General features: G+C 38.8%; 1 protein-coding gene across 1 annotated transcript in view; it reads left to right on the forward strand.

Annotated features, from left to right (window-relative positions):
* Tmc1 (transmembrane channel like 1) overlaps positions 1-18728 on the forward strand; it is a 127601-nt gene that overhangs the window by 65186 nt on the left and 43687 nt on the right. The window contains exon 9 of the mRNA XM_047524024.1: positions 15209-15351. Within this exon, the coding sequence (XP_047379980.1) occupies positions 15209-15351 (143 nt within the window). The remainder of the gene's footprint in view (positions 1-15208; positions 15352-18728) is intronic.

The raw sequence follows: 18728 nt of genomic DNA on the forward strand, positions 1-18728 counted from the left end.
TTATTTTGAATGTTAGGCATTTTCATTATAATGTGCCTTGGTGTGGATCTGTTGTGATTTTGTACATTTGGTGTTCTGTAAGCCTCTTGTATATGATTTTCCATTTCATTCTTCAGGTTTGGGAAATTTTCTGATGTTATTTCATTGAATAGGTTGTTCATTTTTTTGGTTTGTATCTCTGTGCTTTCCTCAATCCCAATGATTCTTAAATTTGGTCTTTTCAAGGTGTCCCATAGTTCTTGGAGATTCTGTTCATGATTTCTTACCATCTTCTCTGTTTGGGCAACTTTATTTTCAAGATTAAATATTTTGTCTTCATTGTCTGAGGTTCTGTCTTCCAAGTGGTCTAGTCTTTTGGTGATGCTTTCCATTGAGTTTTTTATGTGGTTTATTGTTTCCTTCATTTCAAGGATTTCCATTTGTTTGTTTGTTTGTTTTTTTGTTTTTTTTTGAGAATCTCTCTTTGTTGAAATGATCTTTTGCTTCCTGCAGTTGCTCTTTCAACTGCTTATTGGTATTATCATTCATTGCCTGCATTTGCTCTCTTATCTCATCCTTTGCTTCGTGAATCATCTTAATCATGTATAATCTGAAGTCCTTTTCTGACATTTCTTCTACCATACTGTCATTGGATTCTATTAATATAGAATCTAGATTTGTTTGGATCATTTTCTTCCCTTGTTTTTTCATGTTGTTCATGTATCTTCCCCTCTAGCAGTGCAGATCTGGGGTATTGCAGATTTCCCCCTATAGGCTTATAGTGGCCCTATAGGTTTCCAAAACCTTTTCTTTAAGGGGAGATCAATATTAGCAATGCCCAATTCAGACACTATGCAATCCTAAACCAAATAGCCCCTATGAGGACATTAATAGTATTGTCATAATAAACAGAATGAGTTCAAATATTATCTTCAGTATAACAAACAGATTTGCAATAAGGTCTGCAGTTTCTAATGGAGGACAAAGAGGATGCCGATGGATGTAGGATGTAGCTGTTAATGGGATAAGAAAAGAATATACAGAAGTTCTAGATAATAGAAAGGGTGAGAGTGTAATCAAAAGAAATTGGATGTTATCATGCAAAAAGGGAGAAAGATACTCTGAGGGAACAGGTATACAAAAGGAAAAGAGAGCAAGAAAAGTAAAGAAATAAAACTTAAAATTGTTCAATAAGGAGAGGATAGAAAATCTACACTATAACAGTCGTATAGTATTCAAACCTCCCAGTCTTCAGTTGTCTGATGCATGAGAGGTACCTGACAAGGAGCTTCAGGTCTCCAGCATGCATCTCAGGGTGGAATTTGTCCCACCTAAAGATCTGAGATTCTGCTTCCAGGATTATCCAAGATGGCCACTCTGGCTTCCAAATGTATTGGCAAAGGGGTAGCTGCAGCTCGGTGTGTGGACATGTTCGGCTGGAGGTCCTGGAGGTGGGGTGTGGTTGGTCAGGCAGGGGTCCTGGAGGTCGGGTGTGGTTGGTGTGGTTGTGGGATCCCGGAGGCTGGGTGCAATCAGTTGGTCTGTGTTCCCGGTGATAGGGCGCAGTCAGTTTTCTGGGGGTCCTGGCGGCAGGGAGCAGTCAGTCGATGTGAGGGCCCTGGAGGCAGGGAGTGATTGGTCGGGCTGAGGGATCCTGGAGACAGGGCTCAGTCAGTCTGGCCAGGGGTCCTGCAGGGCCTGGCTGTTGTCTCAAAATGGCAGCAGCCATGTGTAATCAAATCTGCAGGTACTGTGACAGTGAACTTCCAGGCAACGGCAGGCAGCTGGCGCTCCACTGGCAGTCGGCACGATCAGTTTGCAGAGTGTTGTCAGACAATCAGGAGGTGAATCTTGTGTGGTGGGTGATGGATAGGGGTAAGGCAGGCAATGGACAGGCAAGAGGCAGGCAAATGGCGGATTATAGGCACCTGACAGTGAGCAATCTGCATTCAAAGAAGGCATCGATATGCTGGCAGACTGCAGGTGATCACAGCAGACAAACTGGGTAATCAGCAAGGGATCGATAAACTGCCTCACCAAGAAACAGATATTCCTCTGCTTGAAACCCGAGTTACAGAGCGACAAGGAACGCAGTCTCTCTCTAGTCCGCCATCTTGGATCTCCCTCCATTGAATTCTTAATTTGGTTTATTGTTTCCTTCATTTTGAGGATTTACAATTAATTTTTTTCCAGAATCTTTGTCTCTTTACTGATGTGATCTTTCACTTCCTGTACTTTCTTTCTGATTTTACTCCCTACATCATTCTTTACTTTGCAGATCAGTTTGACTATGTACACTCTAAACTACTACTCTGACATTTTTTCCACCATGATGTCATTAGATTCTGTTATTGAAGTATCTTGGTTTGTTTGGGGTTATTTGTTACCTTGCTTTTTCATGTTATTTGTGTGTTTACCCATATTGAAGTATGGATCCAAGGTACCCTGTGAACTTGCAGTATCCTTGAAGGTTTCTAGTACCTCACAGCTTAGAGAGAGACAAATAATAACCACCAATGCAAACAATATACAGCATTAAACCAAATAGTTCCTACTATGACATCTACAATACTAATTGTCACAATAAACAGAAATGATATGATTAGTTATTGCCCACAGTAAAAACTGTTAAGTTTGCAAAAGGGTTTACAATTTTCAGTGGTCCACTTGGAGAACAGAAGTGATATAGGATGTGATGTGAAGGAGGAGGAGAGAAGATTAAGGTAAAAAATTAAAGGAAGAGTGAAAGCAAGAATAATAGAAATTGGCTGTTAGCAGAAGAAAAGACAGAAAGAGAATCAGAGAAACAGATAAGTGAGAGAAAAAATATATAAATTAAAAATTTAAAAAGTGAATACAAAACAAAATTGAAATATATTAATCAAATATCCTTATCCTCTAATATTGATCTATGAAAAACAATTGGCTTCAAAAATGCTAAAATTGAGAAAAAACAAATATGATTATGTACAAATGTCCATGAACCATTAAGGTCACAATGAAACAGAGAAAAGAAATAAGGGAAAAAAAGATCTCTATGAAAACAAAGAATTGTGTCTGTTGGAGTTTAAAAGATTCTCAATTTCCCTTCTCACCAGTGTTGGGTGGGAATGCTGAGGTGAGAGAAATAATCCCGTAGGCGGAATTCCTGGAGGTGGGGGATTTAATCTTAAGTGGGCACCAGGCTCTTCGCTGAATGCCAATAGGTATGGAGACTTTAAATCAGTGCACCACCAGGGCCCAGCAACTGCCAGTTCACACTGAAAGACTGCAACCCAGGGATCTCCCGTGGGTTGACTTGTGTGGTTGAGGAACCAATTCTTAGTCAACTACAGTCTTTGTCTTAGTCTCCTGCAGTTCCCTGGCTTCCTGATCTCAGGTTAAGTCCTCCAACTCAATCTCTTCTGCCCCAGTTCTTTCAAATTCCTGGCCAGGCACATTTTTCCCAAGCAGCTGGATTGGAGGGGGAGGGGTAGAGTCAGTTGGGTTTCCATGACCTGTAGTCCCATGTTTAAAAGTTTCTGCACATTTGATTTTCTCCTGGTCCCTCAGGCACACTCTATGTCATGCAGTGTGGGTTTTCCAGGCCTGTGTTTGGGGCCGAACAGGAGTCTGCCAGAAATTGGCCCCCACTCTACAAATGGTTCCTTCCTCTGTCCTCTGTAGAAGCCTGCAGAGATGGTGACTTCTTTCCCCCACAAGGATATTACACAACATACCCTTCAAATTAGTTGGGCAGTGTCTTTGATCTCTAAACTCTCCAAACCCAGACACGCCTCAGGCCTCCTAAAAATGTAGATTCCTGTAATTCCCTTGTTCCTTCACTTTGCTCACAGAGGGACCACTCTGATTGGTAAGTCTGGTTGGGCAGTTGCTGTGGAGCTGGGAATTTCTTCCTTATTATATCCAACCTCCTCTGTTCCTAATCGACTTTGAATGTGTAGTATTAAATTCCAGTAAAGTCTCCTTCCTTGCCTTTTGTTTTTTTGGTTCACCCACCTTGCTGAGAAGTGGCCCATCTATTTTCTTGGTTTTACATCATGGAGCAAACCGAAAAACAACCTTCTCTATTCTGCCATCTTGAAACTCTCCAAATTCTTTTTAATTAATAGTAGGCAAATACCATTTGATATATATACAAGGTCAGCCAGTCTTATGGCTTCTCAAAGTCATAATTTATAATTTTTAAATCACCTTATTTTTGATCCTTTTGCTAGGTGCTTAGTAATGGGTCTTACTGATTAGGAGGTAAATCTATTTTATTAAAATAGTAAGAAATTAGAGATTATCTAATATAAATGCTATGAACCAAATTAGCTGAAATGATATAATTGAAATTAGTATAATTAGAAGAATAGGTTTAAGTCGGTGTGTGAGTCAGTTTTCTGTCACTTTAAGGAAACACCTGAGACAATAAACTTATAAAGAGAAAAGGTTTATTTTGACTCACAGTTTTCGAGGATCCAGTCTAATATTGAACAGACTTGTTGCTTTGGACCTCTGGTGGGGTTGCTGGAAGACAATGGCAGGGAACATGTGGTGGAAGAAACTGCTTACCTCATGGCCAAAAAGCTAAAGAGAAAGAAGTAGAACTACAGTCTCTTCAGTCTCAATTCTCATTAAAGACACAACCCCAGTAATCTAAGGATCCCCCATTCTGTACCCACTACCAAAGGTCCCACAACCTCCAAATAGCACTACCCTGGGGACTAAGGTTTTAAAGCATGGCCTTTGGGGGACATAGTAGTCAATAAGAACAGAATGTCTTTGTTGGCAAGATACTCGGGCATATAGGATGGTATAGGAATGATAAATGGTAATCCTTGTTAGGAGAGAGAAGGAACAAGGTGGAATATGGAAGGAGCTTAAACTGACAGCAGACAATGAGATCATATGAGTAAAGATTTGAGTTGCTAATAGAGGCAAATGCATTCAGGTTTTCATTTTGAGATGACATCATACATGGATAAATGGTTGACTTTGCCTTCCATTTTCTCCCGGTCATTCAAAGATGTGGGAGGTAGGGGAGAACCTGGCAGGGGCAGGAGAGGAGAGTTGATGCCTACTGTTTCTTTTGATTGGTGCATATTAATTATATAAAATGGTAGGTTGCATTGACCTATTATATTTTAAGCAGGCACCTACATTAAATTTTATCTTCATAACAACTCTTCAAGATAGATATTTTTATAAATATTTTCCCAGTTGAGGGAATTGGGCTTTGGGAGGTTGGTTAAGTTACCAAAGAAAGCAAAGATAATTAAAGGAAGTACTGAAATTGTAACTAAAATCTGGCTGATTTTCATGTCAAATTGTTTGTTTTATTTTAACTTATAAGCCTATTTTTTCTTTCTAGTATTAGTAGCCTTCACTTGGTTCCTTGAATAAGGTGACTTTCTTTGCCAAAGGGCCATTGTACTTACTGTCTACTGCTTCAAATAGTTTTCTTTTCTTTCAAATTGTAATCTCATTCTGACTCTTCAAAGCCCCATTCAAATGTTACTTTCTCAGAGAATAACTTTGTCAAGCATTCTTCCCCTTCCATTAGGCCCTAAACCATGTCAAGTTCCTACTGTAGTTTTCCTGATGCTACATATCTTTCTTTCATAGCACTTGGTATGGTTCAAAATCACATTTCCTTTTGTGATTATTTGACTCTTCTACAAGATTTTATGCTCCTGAGGGCAGAGACTTTGTTGAGCTTTGTTCTCTTTTGCTAAATGCCTCATACCTGGAAAATGCTCCATAAATGTTCACTAAATTAATGAAAAGAAGACTTACTGCATCTAAGAAGGGATGCCATCTTCATAATATAGTGAATCATCAGCATCAGCATAAGAGCATCCTTCATAATGTAGTAGATCATCAGCATCAGCATAAAAGTATCCTAAATATCTTTAAAAAGAAAGTTTATCTTGGTTTGTTCATGTGTGGCTTGAGTAAGGTAATGAAAATTAGAATTTATTTCTGAAACAAAGAATAAATTGATCAATCTTAAGAAATCAGCTCCTGAAGTTAAGGATACCAAGAAAACTAAGAGTAGACAGAGGCTTCTGTCTTATCACAAGTTATTGCTATGTCATAAAGAAGATCTGGAGTATCACATTAAGAAGCATATGGAGCAAGAGAAAGAATCTAAGACCCAGAAGAGAGTCTAAGATATCTTCTCTTAATCAAACTTACAGATGCTAATGAAGAAAGGAGAATTACACTGGTCATTCAGGAAGTAAAGCAAATATGAGAGTCAGAGATGGACAGTCCCTAGGTACTGCCAATCCCAGCACCATTTGCCTGGGTAGCCCCCAGTCCTGCTCAATGAAGTCTTCAAAGGAATATCACTGTGTTAGTCAACTTTTCATTGGTGTGACCAAAATACCAGACAAGAATAAATTAGAGGAGAAAAAGTTTATTCAAGGCACACAGATTCAGAGGTTCAGTCTTAGGGCTGTCAACTCCATTGCTCTGGACCCAAGATGAAGCAGAATATCATGGTGGAAAGGTATGGTGGAGAAAATCAACTTTTCTGGCTCATGATGGCCAGGAAACAGAGTGAGCATGAGGAGCCAGGGCACAGTCCAGTGACCTATTTCTTCTGCCACTCCTCATTTGCCTGTAGGTACTACTCAGTGATCCAAATTATTAATCCATCAATTGCATTAATCCACTGATTAGGTTATATATCTCAGAATGTGATCATTGTACCTCCTGCATTAATACAGGAACTTTGGGGGGACACTTCATATTCAAACCATAACACTCACTACATATACAGATGAGAAGATTCACAACCATTCCAATCTTATAAGCTCTGTTCCTAAGGGAATACCCTGATCTCTCAGTGGACTTGGAAATTTACAAGCCTGAATGTCTCCAAGAAGTTTGGCAGTCTGGCTTGGAATCATGATCTAGGAGTTTAGTCTCTATGGACACAGCCCTGGGCTAGACTCAAACAATGTGGAAAAGAGGTCATGCTGGCTGGATTTTAGACCTGTTGAAACTAAATAGCAGCAATGAGAGTAACATTAACAACTCTGATCTAAAATGGAGGAGTCAAGCCACATTTTCAGGGCCAACAGGTCCTTGTAACAGCCATTACAAGACATAGAGGTGTGCTTCTCAAAGTTCCTTTCCGGACTGCTTCCAGCTGCCACTCCTTTGATCTACCAGAGTACATTAAGATGCATTTCACTGGAGTCATACACAATGGATGGTGTGGCCAGCCAATGACTGAGCATCATGGGAAAGTTGATAGAGCTGGGTTATAGTTAACCAATATGGAACTCCTCCAATGGACATACCCTACCCAAACCCTGGCCCTAACCCTGGTCAAACCATTTTCAGAGCGGTACCATAATCTGAAACAGTTCTTACACAATCCTCCCTTCCCTCTCTCCTTCACTGTTCTCAGACCTGCATTGCCACCCAGAGGCTCACCTCCCTCCCCCTTTCTCCTTCATGGACAGTTTCTCCCAAAGATCTCCAGCATGTATTATGGTTTTGTTGTCTACTTCTCAGGAACCTGAAATGATTCACCCATTTAAAAGGACTACCTGAAAATAAAGATGCATTTACACTACTGAAATTCTTTTACAATAAAACATGTTATTCTATGTGTAGATCACAAGACTATCTCTCCTAAATGTGGCTAGTACAATGAGAGATGAAGGAACTTAACAGAGATGAGTTATGTTACAGAGTATACACACTTACCTTGGGAGATCATTATTTAAAAGAGCTATTAATTCTGGTTAAATAAGAAACTGAATTCCTGTTAATCAACATTCATACTATCTCTGACCAAGGTCCTTTGAGAACAAACTTCAGAAGTCAGCCAACCAACAGAACCCCTTAATTTGATGCTTTTCATCTCCATTTTGTGAAACAAAAGAATATTGTGTGTGTGTGTGTGTGTGTGTGTGTGTGTGTGTGTGTGGTGTTGTCGGAGACTAAATCCAGGGCCTTGTTCATGCTAGGCAAATGCTCTACCACTGAGCCACATCTGTTGCCTTAGACCACGTTTTCCATGTGGAAAGAAATCGCATGTAGCATCTTGTTTTATAGCTCTGAGAATGCCTCAGTTTGCAAGTTTGGTTGCTAATGATAACCAGAAGCAATTTCAGTCCTCCCACAAACAAAAATTATGTATCAGATCCTGGGAATACCAAGACAATGAACACATTCCCTGCCCACAGGGATGATGCGGTCTAATTGGTCATGTACACAAACAGTTGCCATACGATGTGACAATCTCAAGCTAACAGATATTTTAGGCACACAGAGGCATAATGGAGGGGATGGGTTTAATTTATTTGAGTCCTGAGAAGGCAAACAATACTAGTTCCCATCTGAGTTCTGTATAATTTATTTAAAAGGAAAGGCAGATGGACATCAAAATTCCACATTTATTACTAACAGGCTAAACTGGAGGACTAATCTGGGACCCTTAGCCAAATGGTCTTGCTAATATGGGAGCTCAAATTAGACCAATTTACCCTGGGGACAGTTTATTTTCTAGAGGGAGAAGTTATGTTTGTTAACTGGGTCAACCCAGTTAATTCATTCCCCATTTAGCAAGCAGAGGACTCACCATATCTCCCCTGGGGTGGAGGGAGCAGGGGGACATGGGAGGGCTGAGGGGTGGAGATGCTGTGGCCATCACTCACACAGTAGTGGAAATTCTTAACCCTGTGCTTAATGCCATGATGCATCTCACTCCCCTTGAATGTCCCATAGGCAATGTGAACTCAGCACATTCAAAAGTTTCCCCAAACTTGTTTCTTCCTCTGATCCCAGTGAATAACATTGCCAACTCACCCACATCACCCCAGCCAGAAATCTGGATATTTGCACTGTCAAACCATTTTCACCAGAAGCCCACATCCAGACACTTGCTAAGTCCATAACTTTTGCCTTATTAATATGTCTGATCCTCATCCCTTCTCTGTATTATCACTCTCTCACACCAGGTCCAATCAAACTCATGTCATGTTCACAAGAATTTTCTAACCATGTTTTCATTTCACCTCAAAACTTTCGTGCTCACCATAGTCTATTGAATAAATATCTCTTAGCGTAATGAAATCATCCTTCCTGATTAAACCTTTTCTGCATGTTTGCATTCTTATCAGTTGTGGGCTAGCACACAAAAGGAAAATGGAACTACTTTTTACAGAGGCCAGCAGAGTTAATAACACAGTGTAGTTAATGAAAGAAACTCAGTCTTGGAATTCAGACAGACCTTGGTTGGAATACTGTCACGTACTACCAGTGAGATATTAGACAAGCAACCACCTGGTGGTGTGTAAAATGGTAGTATTCATACCTACCTATCAGACTCATGTAAAAGATAAATGAGTTTACATGCATAAAGTATTAGCACAAAGCCTAGCACACGGTAGGGGTTTAACACATGTCTGCTCAGGGTACTAGCTCATAAAAACAGGAAAAAAGAGTCCTGATGTGGAAGCCATATCCACAGTCAGGAGGGAGAAGAGGATGGCAACAGTGACCCCCGCGTGAGCAGGAGGCAGAGGGATGAGAAAGCATGAGAACATGAATGGGCATCAAAAGAAATTATGTCAGAGCTCTTTGCAGGGCAGAGGCCTTGACACAGCTCTGTGCTTTCTGTTGAAAATGAGATCTGCTGAGGCAGATCTTTTAATAAGCCACTCATTCCTCATTAAGAACATAGAGCATGCGCTTCATGTCCCTGCATCTGAATTATAGTAAAAGGAAAGGAAACTTGGAGGTGAGCAGCGCATCCACAGAAGCCTGGTGACCTGGTTGGTTAGGAGGTGGTGGCCGTGGCCTCATCTCAACAGCCCAGAAGGGACAGGCTAGCTGCCGTTCTTGGCCTTTTCAGTCCTTGCTTCTCTCCTGGGTGCCTCTCTATTAGATACTAAGTGACATCATCCCTATCTTTCATCTTTCACCCACACGTGCCGTCTTTAATATGCTGGTAAAAATGACTGATGATAATTCACAGGAAAGTAGAAACGTACCCTGACTCAACTCCTATAGTGCTGCCTCCCCTCAGGTCCTGCAGCAGACATGCTTCAAAAATGGAATCTTCCTTCCCCTCCAGTTTTCACTTAATGATTTTTTCCAAAACTCATGATTTTTTTCCAAAACAATGGTATGACAGTACAAATCACAGAGTTGCTAAGAATGATGAAACTCAATCACCATCCTAGGAATAGAGTGTTGTCTTTCAATAAATAAATATTCAAGTGACAATTCATTTGTAATCACAAGACACCCCAGAAGGACTGAGTTATAATTTCAGGCAACAAAAAGTTATGAAGTGGATGTTTGGCAGGCAGAAATCTTCTTTAAAATTGTTTTTATTAGTGCAACATAGTTTTGGATAATTGTAGGGTTCATTTTGAAATATTCATAAATGCACATAACATAATTTGCTCCATTTCAATTCCTTTTACTACACCTCTTCCCTCCTCTCCCTCACCCTGATCCCTTTCCTCTTCTCTATTGGTTTTCTTTCTATTAATTTGATTTTTAATTGGTGCATTAGAGTTAAAAATCAAAGTGGAATTCATTCGAATGTCTTTATACATGCACATAACATAACTTGGTCAGTTTTATTCTGCAAATTCCTTCCCTTTTCCATTCCTCCTTCTCAATCCCCTTCCTCACTCCCCTGTCCTCCCTTCTATTTTCATGAAACTCCCCTTTTAAAAAGTTCCTTATTTCTCTGTACCTTCAGTATATGAGAGAAACCATTTGACACAACCTTATTTCACTTATTTGACTTGGTTTATTTCACTTAGCATGATGTTCTTCATGTCCATCCATTCACCTCCAAATGGCACAATTTCTCCCTTTTTTTTTGGCTGAGTAGAACTCCATTGTGTATGTATACCACATTTTCTTTATCCATTCTCTACTGAGGGATACCTTGGCTGGTTCCATAGCATGTCTATTGTGAATTGTGCTGCTGTAAACATTGGTAACATGCAGAACTCTTTTGGAGACCTCTGTAATCCAGTCTCCCACTCCATCTATGTATAGTCTTTGGCAAATAGTAAGTTCTTGACAAATGTCCCTTAGGTAAATAGATACATGAATTGACTCTTGGTGGCTATGTAATCAAAACACCCTCTTTTTGTGGAAATGTGTCAGTGACCATGGACTAGACCAGTTGCAGCATTAGAACAGAAATTATTCTCAATAGACAATATGTAAGCATAGAACCCCAGAACTGGACAGGAATTTTTGTGCTTATGTGAAAGTTGTCTATGGCTATGGTTTCTGTCATGGATTTGGGAAGGGAGGGTGCTTCCACTGGGAAAGCAGGGTGCATTGACATGGAATCTGAAGAGCAACTTGACTAGCTAGGAGCCATTGCTATTTTAGTCACTCCCAGATGTCTGCTGCTGTAGATTCAAGGGAGAGGAAAGGTGTGTGGAGAGTGGTGTGCCCCTGGGTGGGAGGGGAGGGGATGTTCCTTCTAGGACTCCTGACTCATGTTTAAAGCCAGCCCTTAATATGTTACAAAAATGGTTTTGATAATGCTTTTAAAAATTATATTCTTTAATAATACCTCTTTACATACTGGGCTACATATGGTACAGATAGGCAAACTGAAGGCTTTGTAAATAAACAGGATCATGCCCCTCTTTGGCTGTGATCTAATATTTATGGAACACCAGTCATAGAACATATGTCGAATGGTACTGGATACCAGATGAGCAAGCTGCCTGGTAGCTATTGTGCTAACCTAACCAGCACACCAGATGCTCCTTATACATCCACATTCCCCTTTCAGGCTATTTCAGGGTGTATTTTAATCCCAATATTGTAATTATGAATTGTTTAAACATGTTAGGTTTAATATTTATGGATATGAAGATGAAGCCATCTGAAACCTTTTCAAAAGATATCTAGAATCCTTTCCAAGAAGCCCTGCCACTACCAGGGACCAATCCAGGATATAGATCAAGGTCCATGCTGAATCAGTAAGGTATCATGTGTCCTTTCCTTGTGAAGATATGGCACTAGCATGATACAAGTCTTAGGATATAAAGAAAGCATAGAAGGAGCTGTATAGCACAGTGGCTAAATACATGGGATTCGAATTAGACCCAATTCAAATTAGACTCTTGTCATTTGTGTGAACTTGGACAAGTTACTTACCCTCTCTAAGACTCAGCTTCTTTAAGTATAAAACAGGTACAGAGATAGTAACTATCACATCTTTATGCGTGTGTTGTGTGATCATGCTAAGTAACACCTTCTGCCTGTGCAATCAAGATGTGACCTAACCAGAAATAAAACAAAGAGTAAGACAGATGGAGGTCAATGTGCTGCTTTTATCATGAAAGCAGACATTAAGGAAAGTGCAATCTCTTTTGGACAGACAGACTTCACAGCCAGAGCCTTCTACCAGGACAGGCCTCTCCTTATGAGACAGAGCACAGCGCATGCTCTCTCAGGAAGGGGAAGGGGCTTCCCTTGTCTTCACCTATGCTCTTCAGATTATGCCTGTCCTTTGGGCTGGAGTAGGGCAGTGTAGAACAGCTGGAGTCTCACGCCTGTGAATTCTCTCCACAGGGAATGAAACATCAAGAGGGACAGAAACAATTGCCCCTAGGAGCAGGAACTTCACAGGGCTCTAGAAAAGATTCTGTGGGAAGAAGTGTTTGAAAGGTTATGAATCACCAGTAAAACATATTGATTGATATTAATATTGCAACCATTATTCCCAAGTGTCCAGATCATGACAGGGAAGTAGGGTAAGGATCAGTTGTTGGGCAAAACAGAGGAGTTTGGAAAATGATTTGTGTTGTCCCATGAGGAAAAAATAAACAGTCCAGGATATAACCTTTGGACTAAACCCAGAGGCTGGTGTCTACACTAATGGATTCTCTTACTGTTGCCCTGGGACAGAAACCAGCATGAAGGCTCAGGAAGGATAGAAAAGACTGGTTTTAACATTTAAGGGACAGCAAAGAACTTGAGTAGAGGAATGTGTACCATGAAGATGACATGGACTGGGGACTGAGAAATCCTGCCAAAGCATTTCTTCCCCAGATGGATATTCCTAGTCTTGAGCATTTGGCCAATCCATACCTGTTTGGCTTATTCTTTATTTTTGATTCATGCATTATAATTATACCTAATAGTGGAATTTGCTGTTATATATTCATACATGCACATAACATAATTTGGTCAATTTCATTCCTTAGTATCTCCCCTTGGTTTCTTATTTTGGACCTAAGATCAATCCATCTGTTCTCTAATTGAGGTTTCTACTACTTGTTTGGCCCCAAATATTCTCTTCAGTTGAATATTAGGCAGGATTCTCCAGAGTTATATAACCAAGAGGAGACGTAAATCTACATGAAAATTTATTACATAAAATTAATTTAGATTTATTACATATAAATATTTATGTTACATATGTAACTTATGAATTAATATAAATAATAGATTTCTTATATATAAAAAAGAAATTTATTTGGCAGAATGGACTCGAACAATTGTTTGTAGGCTAGAGGCCCAGGAAAGTCAGTGGAGTAACTAAGTCTAAGCCTAAGGACCTGAAAACCAGAGAATCCATGGTGTGAACCCCAGGCAGGAGGAAATGAGATGAGATGTCCCAGCCCAAGGAGTCAGGAAAAGAAGTGGCAAATTCTTCCTCCTCCTTTTGCTCCATTGTTCCTGAATGAACTGGATGATGCCCAGTTACACTGGGAAGGGCAATCTACTTTACTAAGTTCACCTACTCAAATACTACTCTCATCGAGAAACACCTCACAGACACACCCAGTAACTGACTGGAATCCCTGTAGCCCACTCAAGTTGACAATATAAAATTAAGCATCACAGATTAGATTTAGTTTTTCTTAAATTGAAAAATGAAGATACAAGTGCAAGGAAACTTATCACTTCAGTATTTACCTGTAAATTTCTCCTTCCATCCTAGCCCTTGTTAATCCCTCAAGATCCTGTGAGATTTTTCTGAAGATTTTATTTCCTGCTAGCTCTTAGGGTATTAAAAAATAAGTTTGCCCCAAATTTTGAAAACACCAATTGATTTGTTGTTATTGTTATTTTTCCAGATCCCCACTGATCCTCTGACTTGAGCCCTGAATGATCTTTATTTATGGTGACTTTCCAAATTCTTAATTCTTCCTTTGGGAATTAGCATCCAAGGCATTTCCTCCTCTTCCTCCTCTATGTTTCCCTCTTTCCCCTCTTCTCCTTTGTTCGTCATGGGTTTCAAAGTCTCACTACTACGTTGGTATGAATGATGTTGATATAAACAATATCAACCAAACTGGTTAAAGGCAACCAATTGGATTCTGTAAGGTTCAAAGGCAACTCACCTGATCTCAAGAGAGTGCCCTGATTGGCAAGTTATTATCTTCTTCTTTCACAAAGTATAGTGATTTTAAGTGATTGTCAGAGAGCAGTCAGAGTGGAGCTGGGGAGTGGACATATGATAATGTAGTCGTGATACTTCAGTGATGGGGAAAGCATAGTGAGTGTGAGAAAGATAAATATCAAGGAAGCAGCATCAGACTATGCTGATGTTCTGCATAAAAGAGGGTATTTGGTTGCTCTTTGGGTAGTTTGGGGAGATAGTGATTACCATCTGGACACATATGTTTTAGAAAAGAGAATATATGACAAATGAGTGTGCTTGCTATGAGGGAATGCCATACAGATTTGATGAATACAAGACTATGCAGTATGGTTCCAATGTCCTCTCAGCTGCTCCTCGTTTTTGCTAAATGGGAGCTGAGATATATCCTCTGTGGTTAAGGAGAATCAATTTAATTATGGCTCAGGTGACTGAAAATGAAAACCTGCCACAGCATTTTGAGGAAGCACATTTCAGAACACCCCCCTCCCACTACCACATATTAAGCAAACTCTTAAAATTGTAAGTCTAATGATACCACGAAGTCTGTTTTGATGTTTAAATCAATGGGCATTTCTCAGTAATGGCTCCACTTTTGAGCACACCTATATTTGGTTAAAAATTTAGTCTATTTAGAAGTCATGAAATTTCAAGAAAACCAAGAATCTGCCAATCAATGTGGCAACTGAAACATTCACTATATCAAATAAAACAATAGGGCTCATGTCAGAGCCATGATCCAACTTTGAAAATTAATGTCATTTTGTTATTCCTCTTAGGAGCCAATCTTTTCCTTTGAGTTGTTCTTCACAGAATCTAAGAGACTTTGTTGTTGGATTTTAGGGTTTGGCACAATATTCCGTCCTCTTTTATGGCTATTACGACAATAAACGAACGATTGGATGGATGAATTTCAGGTTGCCGCTCTCCTATTTTCTGGTGGGGATTATGTGCATTGGATACAGCTTCCTCGTTGTCCTCAAAGCGTAAGTTGTATTTGTCTCTAGGGAAGCAAACAATGATTTCTGGAATCAAATGGGGAATTAACTTGAAAATGAGATATGATTTTGTTTGCCATTTCATGTCTACAGGATGCAGGATCTGTAAGAGATGAAATGTAGTTTTAATACCAATAGTGGTGTTGGATTGTTATATCCTCAAAACAAAAGGACTGAATACAAACACAAGCCTTTACCCATCCCACTAACTCAGACTTATGAGTGCCTATGTATCTTGTGTTTAAGCATATTTTAAAAATATGCCTTTTTGTACTGCTAGGTGGGAATCAATGTTGCAAGACAGGAAAACAGCTGCTGACCATTTTTTTTTTTTTTGCATGCAGAAAGACTTGCAACTTGCGAGAAAAACAGCTTAATAGGCAGAATCTGTTGTTCTCTGTGCATTTTTAAAAGTCAGAATAATCACTCATTCAAAAACTTTAGCTGTATAAGAAAAAATGAGTAACCCCCAATGAGACCATCATAATCAACTGTATAATCATGTTATGTCTTAGAAAAGGATTTATTAGAGCATGGGAAAGAATTTCATTGGGGAACCAATAAAACTGAAGTTCATTTTTTTCCCTCCTGTCTGAATATATTTATAATATCCCACTTAAGGATACTGAATAAACATTGCATTGTTATTTGTGGCTATGAAAAAAATCCAATCTTTAGCTAATATTCTGAACTAGCTTGAGAAGAGTTGAAACATCTCAAGCAAACATCATTTTATTTGACGATACACAAGGTGAATGAACTTTTTGCCTCATTCACCTGGGAGTAAAGTGAATGCTAGATGATCTAAGGGGAATAAAGTACACGGTAACCCTAAGCGGTGCTTTCTGGAGGAGTATATTACACGCTTTGTGTCCTTTCCCTATCTCTCTTACATGTTCCTCTGAAGAAAAGTTATATTTAGTTTTTTCAAGCTCTTTTAGGGCTTGAAAAAAGCCCATATCCAAGGTATTTATCAACTAGTCCAAGTATAATCAGAGACCCCAAATATAAAATCAACTGAACAATTTATAAAGCACTAGCACATTTCAAAAATCTAAGACATTTTCTGGTCCTCTGATGATCTTGCTTTGTTGGACTAAAAATTTCCATCACTGAGGTCTCATCATTTACATGTTGGTTCTTTGGTCTCCATGGTTCGGGGGAAGAACATTTTTGCACATTCCATTGCTCAGCTTCTTTCCATGGGTGTGTGCCTTGTTGGGCTCTCAGGTCACTCTGTCTAGGTTCAAATCCAAGGTCTACCACATATGGGTTTATTCAACCACCAGCAAATTGCTCAATCGCTCTGTTCTCCTGTTTTCCATATCTGATTGAGGTTTAATATATATGAGAACTAAATGAGTTAATAGACATGCCAGGATGTGAAAAGTGTTTAACAAATGTTAACCATTTTTTAGAATTATAATTTGTAGACTTACTGAAGAACCAAAGCCTGAATGGTAGGAGTTGAGGCCACACGATAGCACCCCTCAAAACAGGGCAGTCAATATGTTTATACACTTGAGCTTTAATAGATTTGTATTTCCAATATAACAATTTTGGGGTAGATAAACTGAAAGTCTCCAGAGCAGTATTGAACAAGGCAAGTCATATGTAAGATTTAAAAAATTTTGAGTAGCCACATTTAAAAATAAGGTAAAATTAATTTTAATAATGTAATTTAACTCAGTATATTAAAAATATTATCATTTCAACATAAAATTATTATAAAATTATCATCAAGACAGTCTATGTCTTTTCTTTGGGTACTAAGTCTGAAATCTGTTATGAATTACACTAGTCACATTTTGAATACTCAGTAACAAGTTGCTGGTGGTGACAAAATTGGATAAAGTAACTCTAGAAGAGGTGGAAATGTTTTCAAATTTATTCAAAGATCCCATTTAGGATAGTTGCGAGGTACGAACTCCACATTTTCCCCTTCAAAGTTACCCATGTTATGCTCCCCAAACCAGCCTGGCTTTAGCTCCTTCCTCTGGCTTGTATCTTTGCTTACTTGTTACCTGATTGTCAAGGGACAACATCAGTCATTGGACTATATAGCAAGAAAATTTAAAATCAATATGTGACTCCCACCCCAACTCCCAGCCCTGGGAACAATATGGGGTAGAAAAAGAATGGACGAGATATAAATGATTGTATAGAACACTTTATCATCTCTTTCTGTCTGTACATCATACCCCAATCAAATATACTCTTGGAATGAATATGAGTGGATTTAAGAGATACGTTACTCAAGTTGAATAGAAGGGAATCTGAGTTCTAAAATCAGCTTTCTACGTCAGGGCTTTGTTATCTGGCATGCTGTTAATCTCGGCATCTTCATCTGCAAAATGGGACAAATATCTACTTTTAATTATCTAATAGGAAATTGGAAGGTAAAATGAGAAAGAAGTCCAACAAAATAGTTTAAAATTTTAAAATAGGGTGACTGAATTGTTGGCTCAACACTTTCCCAGTTTTAGCACTGAAAGCCTTCATTTTGTTAATCCCCTCAGTCCCAGGCAAATGGAATGTGGGTTCCCTTAGTTTTAAAGCCTCTTCCCTCCCTCTCCTCCCCACTTCCTGCCTTCCCTTCCTCCTTCTTTTCAATTCTGTGTATGTTCCTAACCACATTAGAAGTTTAGAAGTCTTCAAAGTAAATATACTTACATAAGTATTAAGGGAAAATTAGCACAATATAATATATATATTATAATATAAGGTTATATTATATTATAATATAATATAAGGTTACACCACCTGGAAACCATCAGCTCCTTCATACTTTGGCCTCATCAGTTTGAAGTTTAATATCCCAGACCAAAGGTGGTTTAGTTCCAAAACCTAATTACTCCCATTAAAAGCAATGCTATAAGCTGAAAATTCTTGTTTTTCTTGTATTTTCCAGTAGCCTAAACTACTAGAAGCAGCGGAATTATTCTGAAAATGCATGTCTTAATGAGAAACACTTTGCTACCTATCATATCCCAATAGGTTTTTCTAGAACTTTCCCTATTGTAGGGTTTTCTGGGATTAGATATATTTTATTTCCTGTGTTTGAAAACACTTTGGCATATGCATAGAATAGACTCACAATATCCTCAAATACTTTAATCATGTGTGATGTATAACCTCTGCATGATGTTAAATTTTTTTCCAGCATAGAGTATCTTAAATAAATAATAATCCTACATATACATTAACTGGATTTAACATGTGTGTATAAATGTTTTTAAGTTTTGCAAACTGGTAATATATTCATCCATATTTTGGAATCTATAATAATAACTATAGTTTATATGTGAAATAAGAATGCTTAATGTATCACTATTGCTTTTGACCCTTAAACATTACAGAGGTGC

This window comes from Sciurus carolinensis, chromosome 14 (assembly GCF_902686445.1).
Source record: "Sciurus carolinensis chromosome 14, mSciCar1.2, whole genome shotgun sequence".
NCBI classification, from domain to species: Eukaryota; Metazoa; Chordata; class Mammalia; order Rodentia; family Sciuridae; genus Sciurus; species Sciurus carolinensis.